This window comes from Canis aureus, chromosome 4, assembly GCF_053574225.1.
Source record: "Canis aureus isolate CA01 chromosome 4, VMU_Caureus_v.1.0, whole genome shotgun sequence".
NCBI classification, from domain to species: Eukaryota; Metazoa; Chordata; class Mammalia; order Carnivora; family Canidae; genus Canis; species Canis aureus.
The window spans coordinates 26,500,229-26,512,998 of record NC_135614.1 but is presented as its reverse complement, the minus strand read 5'-3'; the positions used below and the strand labels follow the sequence as shown (position 1 = coordinate 26,512,998).

At 32.9% G+C, this 12,770-nt stretch overlaps 1 protein-coding gene across 12 annotated transcripts in view; it reads right to left on the bottom strand.

Annotated features, from left to right (window-relative positions):
- ADK (adenosine kinase) overlaps positions 1-12,770 on the bottom strand; it is a 505,936-nt gene that overhangs the window by 334,502 nt on the left and 158,664 nt on the right. For all 12 annotated transcript variants that reach the window (XM_077895077.1, XM_077895086.1, XM_077895079.1 and 9 more), the window contains one exon: positions 4,046-4,124. In XM_077895077.1, coding sequence (XP_077751203.1) covers positions 4,046-4,124 — 79 coding nt within the window. The remainder of the gene's footprint in view (positions 1-4,045; positions 4,125-12,770) is intronic.

The following is a 12,770-nucleotide window of genomic DNA, read 5'->3' as shown; positions in this document are numbered from 1 at the left end:
AAATAAATAAAAATTTAAAAAAAATTTTTTTTCTTTTTTTTTTTAATTCAGGTAAAATAGACATATGCAAACTTTAATCAGTTAAGTGCACAGTGCAGTGGCATTCACATTGCTCAAGAACCATTACCACTATCCATTTCTAGAAGCTTTTCTTCTTGTAAAACTGAAACTCTATAACCATTAAGCAATAATCCCTCCTTCACACCACCCTTGGCAATCTACTTTCCATCTCTATGAATCTGACAACCCAAGGTATCTTATATAAGGAGAATCATCAGTAGTCAGCCTTTTGTGACTAGATTATTTCACTAAGCATAATGCCAAGATTCATTCACGTTATAGTATGTGTTAGAATTTCCTTCCTTCTAATAGCTTAATATTTTCCTTTTAGCTACAGTGAATAATGCTGCTATGAATACAGGCATACAACCATCTCTTCAAGACCTTTCTTTCAATTCTTTTGGGTACATAATCTTAGTCTGCTCTGGCTGCCATAATGAAATACTATACACTAGATGGTGTAAACAACAGAAATTTATTTCTCACAGTTTTGGAGGATAGGAAATCCAAAATCCCAGGAGTAGTCAATTTGGTTCCTGGAGATGATTTTCTTCCTGGCATGTAGATGGCCACCATCCCACTGTATACTCATGTGGTGATGGAAGGGAGGGGCAGTGCAAATTCTCTGGTGTATCTTCTTATAAAGGAACTATTTCTTCATGATTAAATAACTCATGTCCTCATTTAAGTCCCTAATAACCTCTCAAAGGCTCCATCTCCAAACACCATCACATTGGGAGTTGGGGCTTCAACATATAAATTTGGAAGGGGACACAAACATTCAGTCCATAGGATACTCAGAAGTGGAACTGTTAGATGAAATGACAATTCTCCTTGTAATTTTTCTGAGGAAGCATACAATTTCCATAGTGTATACATAATTTTACATGCTCACCAACAGTATATGGAGTTTCAAGTTCTCTATATTTTTGCCAACATAAACATAAAAAAATGTTGATGTGACAGTAGCCATCCTGATGGGTACAAGTGGGCAGTATAACTTTTAAAAGAATTAAACCTTTTATTAAAGCTAATGTACAAAATAAAAAGCAGAACAGCTCTACTTTTAAAGCAACAAATCTAGAACAAATCAAGCATCACCCTTGCCTCCTTGTGGCAGCCTCTGAGATGTTCCACCAACAATTTGAAAAAAATCTCACAAAATAGACTGATAATAGTCAATCTCATGCCAGGGGAGGAAGGGTTCAAGTTACATAGAGAAAAACTGCTATCCATGGGTATCTCTTTTAGTTTTCCTAGTTCAAATTTAAAACTTCCTAAAATCTAGGGCACCTGGCTGGCTGTTAGTTAAGGGTCTGCCTTCAGCCCAGGTCATGGTCCCAGGGTTCTGGGATTGAGTTCTACATCAGGCTCCCAGCTCAGTGGGGAGTCTGCTTCTCCTGCTCCCGTTCCTCCTACTTGTGCCCTCTTTCTATCAAATACATAAATAAAATCTTAAAAAAAAAAAAAACCTCCCTAAAATCTAGAACTTGAGATAAAAGTCCTACTGAGAAATGGGAATTGTTGTGATTCAACTATCAACTGAATATTATACTGGAGGTATACTTGGAAAGACAGTTTTACCTTTAGGTTTCTAGAAACTGGAAAAATCTCATATGTGAGTACCGATGTCTTTTTACTTTGGTTCTTGTAAATGGGTTTATCTGTCTTTTAGGGATAGAGAGGATTTTTCCTATAAAATTATATTGTACTTAATAGTTTACCATTCCCTCTCTGCACATCACCACTGTGTCCCCATATATATTTTCATTATAATGAAAGCTTCAAAAGTATGGACTGAGTGTGTTAATAACTTCTAACTAACATCTCACTACCTGACATTTAGTAAGAATTTAATAAGTAATAAAGAAAAAGAGGAAGAACAGAAGAGGAAAATTTAGGACAGTGGTTAAAGAAAAAAAGAAATGGTAAGTTTCCCAATCTAACCCAAAATTTTGTAAACAAGGAATATTTCTTGTTTATTGATGTGTCTATCATGTAGCACAGAGCTTTATACATAGCAATATATGTCAGGTGAATTGCTTTGCATATGGTGAAAAAGAAAATGAATAGTCTGGCAATCAGGATTGGATTTAACCTCAGATTTACCACTAGTAACAAAATAAAAATATTGGATGAATTGCCTCAAATTTTAAATTCCACTTATTTCCTTTTTTAAACCTAGGAACAAATAAAGTATTACGAGGATACATTATTACAGGGCACATAAAATATTACGAAAGTTGTGCTTTGATAGATTGCAGTTTTAAAAGAATTATTTGTTAGGGACAGAACTGCTCCTCTCCCCAAAAATGCATATATTGAAGCTCTAAACCACAATGTAACTGTTTTTGGACAGAACCTTTAATTAAAGTTAAATAAGGTCCCATGGTGTGGGGCCCTCATCCAATAGGAGTGGTGTCCTTACCAGAAGTTAAACAAATACAAGAGATCTGTTTCTGAGTGGACACAGAAGAAAGGCTATGTGAGGACAAAGTGAGAAAGTAGCCATCTTTAAGACAGGAAGAAGTCCTTACCAGAAATCAATCCTGATTCAGGCACCCTGATCTTGGACTTCTAGCCTCCAAACTGTGAGAAATAAATTTCTATTGTTTAATCCACACAGCCTATGGTATTTTGTTATGGCAGCTCAAGCAATTAATACATAACCTAAGGACAAAAAAATAAATTATCCTCTTTCTGTTAACCTGAGCTCACAAAGGACTAGCAGGAAGAGGTTTTACAAAAACAATACAAATCAACTGCCAAACACAAAGACCTTCTCCTCAGGCCACTCCACACAAATGACCAGACTACTTTGGAGATGAATTTTTACAATTGAAAATATTTTAATAGTATGCTGAAATCTGAGCTTTAGAAGTATGTGGGAAGGGTGCCTGGGTGGCTCAATGGTTGAGTGGGTGCCTTTGGCTCAGGTGGTGATGCTGGGATCCTGCAATCAAGTCCTGCATTCCAGCTCCCCACAGGGAGCCTAAATCTCCCTCTGCCTATGTCTCTGCATCTCTGTCTCTCTCGTGAACTAAATAAATAAAATCTTAAAAAAAAAAGTATGTGGGATAATTACACTGTATGTCTAAATCAACAAAGATTTAGTTCAAAAAAATCAGAAATTGTTCAACTTTTGTCAATTTTCCACTTGTCTAGTCTTTAAAATTACTTAAAATTCAAAAGGAAAACATTAATCAATGAAAATTCAAAATGACCTAAGACCATCAGAGATGACCTACAACTACAGTGAGTAGGATTTTGAGCTAGTTTTCAAATCGCAGAGGTAAGAACCAGAGGTAGGTAGATAAAGCTTTTTACGTCCTTTGTGATTAAAAGTACACAGTCTCATTCAAGATTAGTTTAGGCTGTTGACTTGAAGAATATATATCAAAATAAATTTATTCAATTATCCCCTGGAAAATAAAGATATGGGTATATATACAGAGATATGAATTTACACATACATAAAACATGTTTATGTATGTATATATGTATAGAAAAGATATGCTTATATATCTGCATATGACACAAGAAAATCTGTGGTATCTTGTTATAGGAATGTCCTTTAAATAAATAAAAATTAAAAAAAATAAAAACTAAGAACTCCAGCACAGTAATCTGGGTTAAAGTTTGTTAAAGTTAAAATTTAACTAATCAGAGTTAAAGTACAAAAAACAAATAAGAAATACTTTCAACAGATAAAGGGAATAATATCCATAAAATATAAAGAATTCCTATAAGTCATTAACACCTGAAAAATTATAAAATAAACACAATAGATTTGATAATTAAACACATTAAACGATGTTCAAGCTCACCAATAATCAAATGAACAATTTAAATAATTTTGTTAATTAGATGGGCAATGATTGCTAAAATCTTATTCAAAACCAAAAAAACCATTCTATAACAATAAAATATAGTCTAGAATCATTTTGAATCCATTTGTTTATAACTTTTAAAATAATTAACCAACCTGTGCCACTTTAATTGAATTCTGGGTAGAGCCACCAGCATGATATTCGACTTTGAATTTTTTTACAAGTTCATCAAACCTACAAGGAAATCACAGTAGAAAAAAGTTAGCATCTCTCAGTTGTCACAATCTAATTTTTCTGATTAGAAGTAAATTAAATCGCAATTAGTAAAATATTTTGAGTTACATGATTATGTTGAATGAATTGAAATATGTATGAAAAACAACTTTGCTGAATTTCCATACTTATGAATTTTTTTCCACAAATGTACAATTATAAAAATTTAAAATATATAAACTGTCCATAATTAACCATTAAACTAAAAAAGGTAAAAATAAAAATTTATAAATTATAAGCAATGCATATTTTCCCATTTTAAGTGCTGATCTCTAGAACTCTTACAAGTGTATATTCTAATAAGTTTAAAGTTTTAGATATCATAAAGACAATTAGTTTATAGTTTAAAAAACTGGGAAACTACACTGGGTTGTATAATTCTAGGCAAACTGCTTGCCGACATAATTTCTGTATCTGCCAAATAAAAATAAAGAGAAGTGATTTAAAGCTTTGCTACTCTGACATGTGATAAAACCCATAGAACTTCTCTCCAGGAAAATACATGCATTCACTACACATGAAGCTTTTCATAGATGATCCATGAACACCCCTGCTAATACACATACCCAGCCAAAGGGCTATAGACACTGAATAAATCTCAAAATAGATGGCATTTATTAACCTGGATATCAAGTCAATACTCATATCATGTCTCTAGCATGTTAGAGTCTGTGGGAGAAATCCAAGGGGCATAAGTATATAATTTTAATTTCAAAGGACTAAGGAGCCTTGGAGGGACAAAAGGACGAATACACATGAGAAAATAGAGAAAATGAGAAATTATTAAATAACAAAATATATGCGATGTAGACGGCAAGTGATACAGGTCAGTCAAAAAAGAAAGAGATTGGGATAGGAGTATAATATTAAAGGAATGTTTGAGTCTTGAAAAGTATTTTTAAACCTTTAAAAACTGTAAGTGTTGGGATCCCTGGGTGGCGCAGCGGTTTGGCGCCTGCCTTTGGCCCGGGGCTGATCCTGGAGACCCAGGATCGAATCCCACATCGGGCTCCCGGTGCATGGAGCCTGCTTCTCCCTCTGCCTGTGTCTCTGCCTCTCTCTCTCTCTCTGTGTGACTATCATGAATAAATAAATAAAATCTTTAAAAAATAAAAAAAAATAAAAAAAAATAAAAACTGTAAGTGTAGAAGTAGATCCTTTCACTAAAATGAAACATTTCACAGAACCTCAAAAAAAAAAAAAAGACAAATACAGATATGGTTACATTAGAGATAGGAAACATGGAGTTATACCCACTCCCATACCTCCAAACACCTTGTGATTCTATCTATAAAACTCTTAAGATGCCAAGAAACATAATTAGCAAACCTCCCAGAACTTTGACAGCAGTATTTGTATACCACTAATAATACTAATGTAATACCAGTAAAGAAGACAAAGTATATAGCCACAGGTGCAGAGGTGGTTAGTTGCAGCACTTCAAGGGAAGTTCTCTTCTACTTACTTTCTAAACTAGATATCAGTTAAGAGTGATGTTAGAGATTAGAGGAGGAGAGTAAATGGGTAAAGTAAACATACAGTGATCAAATACAAGGTTCGTTAGAAGTACCACCACTTTCAAAAACCAATTCTTCCAAAGATTTTGGATCATATTTATAATGGGTTGAATTACAAATAGGTCGTGACCCCCAAAAAGATATGTCCTCCTAGAATCAGTGAATGTAACCTTATTTGGAAAAACAAAACTTAAATATTTTTATAAATATCAATAGATGAATCAATGATATGAGCAATAAAAATGGACATGGATAAAAAAATAAGATGAAGGTAAGAAAGCTGAAAACACCCAGGAAAATACCCCAAAATCAGTAGGAAATGAGATGAAAAATATGGAAGAAAAATTAAGAGGCACAGAGAATAGATTAGGTGGCCCAAGATCCATTCAAGAAGAATGAGGGGGAGACTAGAGATAATGAAGAGTAAGAAGGAAATACTAGAAAAAGTTTTCAAAAGAGATAAAAAAAATATAATTGTCAGATTTGTCCAAATATGAAGCAATTCTATTAGGGAGGGGACTAAGATCTATACTTGAACAATACCTTGTTCAATTCCAGAACTCTCCATATTAAGAGAAAACTTTAAGACCTTCTAGAATGAAAAATAAAAGATTACCTGAAAAAGAGTAAGCATCAGAATACACCAGACTTCTTAAAGAATATAGGATACTTAAAAAAAAAAACAAAAAACATTATATTCTATGCTAGAAGAAAAAAAAAGATTCTCCAAATAGAATTCAATATCCACTCAGATTACTAACTCGTATGGGAAAATATAAGCTTCACATGTAGGTGTTGTTTTGCCTAGCATTTATAAGAGAAAAATTACTAAGCTGGAGTTGTAACAACCAAAAAGAAACATAAGAAAGAAGATAGCATGGGTTGTTAAAAAATAAAAAAAAGGGGAGGGAAGGAAGGAGGAAAGAAGGAAGAAAGGAAGGGTGAGAACTGTGTATGACTTTGGAAGTAAATAAAAGAATCCAAAAAGAAATTTAAAGAGGGCCCGTTATATCTTATTACATGCAAAATTCTCCTTTCAGTAGCAAAAACTTTAATAAAGGAATGTAGTTTCTATTCTATGAATTCTTCCAATCATGCTACTATACAGAAAATATTAGTTACTAGTTATTTGGCAATAAGGTTTTGTTTGGTTTTCAATTTTAGAATCTATGCTGAGATAAAGCATGTAACATTTAATGACATTTACAAAATGTAAAACCATTATATATAACATTGACATTCTGAAGATGGAAGAAGGGAGAGATGAAAGAAAATGTTTACTAACTTTCTGGCCTTCAGTTAGAGTCCATAAGTATCTCAAATGTTAATAATCAACTTTTCAAAAGAGATTTTAAGTACATTATTTAAAGTCATAAAATCAATCAGTAGAAAAATTAAAATATATAAAAAGCATAAAGAAGGCAATACAACTAAGATGTCAATTTCCAAACACAATTTGTAGAAATTTTGACTAAGATTGCTTAAAAATTTTTTTTCATATATATGAGAAAGCAATAATCTTTCCAAGAGTAAACTATCTAATCCTTGATCATAGTGTACATCACAATATATTTATTTAGTTCATTAATATTTCTCAGTTTCACAATTTTTGCCATAAATTTTGCACATCTTTTCTTAGTCACTATTTCATATTTTCTACGTTTTAGTACAACTGTGATATTGTTTAAGCCTAATTTGTATTTGTTGATGATATTTAGAAATAGAATTCTTTAAGATTTATATATTTATTTATTTATTTGAGAAAGAGCCAGCAAGTATATGTGCACAAGGTGGTGGGGCAGAGGGACAGAGAAACCCAAGCCGACTCCACAGTGAGCACAGAGCCCAACAAAGGGCTCAATCTCACCACCGTGAGATCAGACCTGAGCCGAAACCAAGAGTGGATGCTTAACCAACTGTGCTACACAGCCGCCCCAGAAATATAATTCTTTATATAACAATTTTTATCTACCCAAGTTGCTAACATCTCTAATTAATTCCAATAATTGACCTGTTTTGCCATACACACATAATCATCATTTGTGAACAATGACAATTCTTTTTCTTTTTCTTGCCTTAGTGCAGAAACTGAGGACCTCCATAACATGCACAGATCATAGTGGGTAGTAATAGTGTAAGTGGGCAGTCTTATTCCAAATTGTGACCTAATAAATTTTTTTTAAGATTTTATTTATTCATGAGAGAAAGAGAGAGAGAAAGACAGGGGAGGTTGGGCAGAGACACAGCAGAGGAAGAAGCAGGCTCCATGCAGGGAGCCCGATGCAGGACTCAATCCCGGAACTCCAGGATCATGCCCAAGGCCAAAGGCAGGTGCTCAACCATTGAGCCACCCGGCACCCCTGACCTAATAAATTCTAACCAAGACTGGTGAAAGGCAGGGTAGGTCTATCCCAAAGCTACAAGTCTCAGAAGTGTTTAATTTTTCACCTTATTTTTACTGTGTATATGCATTTCTACTAAACAGTTAAATTTTTTAAATTGTTACCAAAACACACAATATAATCCAATAAAATTACAATATACATGTGTATATTACAATTATCTAATTATCTAATACATACTTAATATATATTAATTAATATATTGTTTATATATATATTAAAAAGGTTCTGGAAAAGTACAACCAAGGTGTTAACAGTGGTTATTTCCAAAGTTGGAGCAATTATGGATCTTGTACACATTTATTTTGACCTTGCAATAAGCATATAAACTGCTTTGCAACAAACACATTTTTTAATCTACATTTTATAATGGAAGAACATAACAATTTTCCATAAAATTATCTAAAAAGAAATACATATAGAACAAAGCTGAATAAAAAGCATAGAGATTTTTAGAGAGAAGTGAGTGATCCTGAATGAAAAAGGCAGGGAAAATTTAACATTTGAACCGAGTTTGACAGATAAGGAAGAAAAAATATTCAAGACTGAGGGTAAAACAAAAACATGACATATTCGGAGAAACAATTTAAACACAGACTAAAATATAGGCCAAAATCAAAGTAGTAAAAACTGACAACAGAAAGGTAACTCTCTCTGCCAGGCTAATAAATTTAGACATTATTCAGTAGGCAGGCAGGAATTACTAAAACCTGCTAATAATGTAAAAGGCAGACTTGTTTTTAAAAATGATGACAGCACTGTTTGGAGGACAATATAGAATAAAAGGAGGCAGATTGCCACCTTTCAAATAGTTCATACCAAAGATCAGATGTTGAGCTAAGGCACTAGAGAGAAATTATTGAAGTGAGGAAGCAATTCTGAGGTTGAAGACATAACATGTGATAAATAGCTGGAAGTGGAAGATGTGGTAGAGAGATGACAATTCTGAGATTTCCAGTTTGGATGAGCAGGTGGATGGTGTTGAGAATGGAAATACAAGAAAGAAGAAAAACTGTACTGAGCAAAGGGAATTTCTACATATTGACAAACCAAGAAACATTTCTATTTAGGGAAATGATTTTAATGAGGCAAAATTTGTTGTTTTATTTTGTTTTGTTTATCTCTTGCAGGCAATGGGCACATAAGTTACATCCTGATTTTCTCTGTACAATTTTCTAGCTGATACAAAATTTTGTTTGACTGTGAATGGTCTACCTTGTCTGGGTCAAAACTATCAATGTAGCCAATGGAAAATGCTGAGGAAAGAAGGTCTGAGTATCTTTAATGAATGAAACCAAAAATTCAGGCTAAAATACCAGTGAGCTTTGACACTAGGAGTATAATTTGATAAGTAAATAATCTAAGCAACTGTGTGAAAAATTAAGTACTTCCTAAGTTGCTTAGGGATGAAAAACTATTTAATAGCTTTACATGTTATGAGAAACTTTAACATATTTCCATTATGTATCTTTTTTACGAGAAGGAGGAAGAGAGGGGCAGAGAGAGAGAGGGAGAGAGAATCTTAAGAAGGCTTCACACCCAATGCAGAGCCTGATGGGGACTTGAACTCAACCCTGAAATCATGATCTGAGCCGAAATCAAGAATCAGATTCTTTTCTTTTTCTTTTTTTAATTGATTTAAAAGACAGAACATGAGCTGGGGTGAAGTGTGCAGAGGGAGAGGGAGAAGCAGACTCCCCACTGAGCAGGGAGCCCAACACAAGACTCAATCCTGGGACTACAGGGTCCTCAACCAAGCAGAAGGAAGATGCCCAATGACTGAGCCACCCAGGTGCCCCCAAGAGTCAGATTCTTAATTAACTGAGGGACCCAGGTGCCCCTCCATTATGTGATTTTTTTCTATAGGGAATAAAATCTGGCAACATTAGTACTTGATCAATTCATTCCTACTTTCTCCTTTTGGTTAAATCTCTTTGTTTGAATGGAATGGGCATATCAAACATGTCAGTCAAACGACTGACAGTGAAAGAACAGTAGCTGATCCATTTCCTACTAGTAGTCTATTTGCAAAACCCAAATTAATAAAATATATAGTTTTCATAATGTTTAAAAACTTCGAGGAAATGTTACTTAAATAAAATGCCAGAGGAAAAACTGGATTCAGTACTTATCAAACTTCTAGACAACAGTTTCCAGATAATGGAAACAAAAAAGAATAAAAACAAATTTGATATATAGAATATAGAAGTATTTAAAACTTTAATATATAAAAGCAAAACTGAACAACTAAAAAATTTTAAATATAAAGATGTTAAGCAATATGAGAAATGGTCATATTTACTTATATATTTTTAAAAATATTTTAAGATATTTTACATATTTTAGTATTAATAATTTAATTCAATTTTGAAATGTTATTTTAATATTCTCATAAGAAAGGTTAAGGCTCAGATATCTATAAACGAATGAAAAAATCAAAAGAAAAATGATAGATGATCAAAACAGAGATGTATTTAACACATTCATTATTTTTCTTTAGAAATTATTAACAGAATGGCCAGAAGAAAATATATTAACATGCCAATGGTATTTTTTATATAAACCTTTTTCCTTTTTTATATTTCCTACAATTTAATCATGTGCTTATATTCATTTTATAATGACAGTGTTTTTATTAAAGAAAAATTTAAATATAAATTAATGTCACTGGAATGTAATTCAGAATTTCTTGTGAACTAACCTTACGGAAAAAAAGCAAAAAGCAATACGCACATACCCCTAAAGAAGTTTTAATACTTGTTCTGATAATGAATAGGAGAATTTAAATTCTAAGCAATGCTTTTCACTCTCACATCACGTTATTAAATACTTTATAAACAATTGATAATTTCTGACAATTAATATATGATAGCTATCTATGTATCTGTTTTGCTCTTTGAGAAAAAACTAAAATGCAAGGAAGAGGAGAAGCTTTCAAACACTAACATCTGGCAGGCAAAGCTATGACTAACCACTACTCGTCACCTTTTTTTTTTTTTTTAAGATTTTATTTATTTATTCATGAGAAACACACACACACACACACACAGAGGCAGAGGCAGAGGCAGAGGGAGAAGCAGGCTTCATGCAGGGAGCCTGATGTGGGACTCGATCCCAGGATCCCAGGATCACGCCCTGAGCCAAAGCAGATGCTCAACCACTGAGCCACCCAGGCATCCCACCACTAGTCGTCTGATGCTAGGTTTAATATTAAATCTTTTGAGATACAGTATCACCTCAGCCTGGTACTATACACAAGAAAAGGTATCAAATGAAATGATCAAATACGGAAATTTAAAGTCTACTAAAAGATAACACTGCCTTCTGGTAAAAATGAAAATAATATTGATGACCATAATCATGCTGCTAGCAGCAGCACACAGCTTCCAATTGTGGGAAGGTGGGCAGCAACTAAATGAGTAACTTAAACATAAGCAAAGTAACATAATCTGTCCATTAGACCAAAAGACCCTTTAAGCACTAAAATCAAGGTACAACTTTTAAAAGAAATAAATGCATGATGGTATAATACAGAGATTCACCTTTACAAAAACAGTAATGGTACTAAGTGCAATGTGAGAATAAGTTATGGGAAGGTCAGTAACTGAAAATTTTAGTGGAACAGAATTAATTAATGCTATCCTGAAAAGAAAGCAGCTAGACTTTGCTGCTTGTCATTAAAGTGTACTGATTGTTTGCTAAGTTTCCAAACAGTTTCAACTTCAGAATGAGGAACAGACAGTAATTGATGTTTCAATGAGTTTTAAGAGGTAGATTAGTAACAGCACAAAAACAATGTCTAACACAATATATATAATGTGATAAACCCACTCTGTTAGAAAATCTAGCATTCACGAATAAAGAATACACAGTACACAAGAGTAAAGAAAACCAGGGGTATGAAGGGTAAGGAGGATAACCTTTGTTGGAAGATAATAATGAAACAATGTATATTCACTATACCAAAGAAAAACAATCCCAGGACTCCAAAGACTATGATCCAAACACAATCTAAATGAAAAAGTAAAGCCCTACTTATGTAATCAAAGGATAAAATTACTCCAGTTCAATTTGAAACATTCAAAGAAAGTTTCAAAATTTACCTTCATTCAGTTTTTAAAAGGTTAAGAAATTTCTTTCAAATAACCTCTTTTTTTAAGCCTAAATAAATTACCCGGTAATATCGTAAACTGGCAAGACAAATGGCAAACTTACATAAATGTGGGAAATTTAATAGGAAATTTTAGAAGTATAAACTTTTTATTTTCTGACATTCCTGAAAACAGTGACTTATTACCAAGCTATGATTTTTTTTTTATGTTACATAACATTAATTCCTGACAAGTCTGACAACCTATATTCATTCTAAACAGGTCATAGTGAATCTAGCAAAAAAGGGTACCATTACTGTCCATAAATTCTGACCTAAATATGATTGACCTAATATTTCAAAAGTATGATTATTATATAGAATTTTAATATTTACTATGAAATATTAACTTAGAGAAAGAGATACTATCCCAAAAATAAAAAGAAAACTCTCAAAACTCAAAAGAAAAAAAAATCCAGTAAAAATTGGGCAAAAGATTAATAGATGATGAACAGAAACATTTCCAAAGAAAAGATACAGATGGCAAGTAAGCATAGATTTTAATATCAGTCATTAGGGAAAGTCCAGCTGAAAAGCA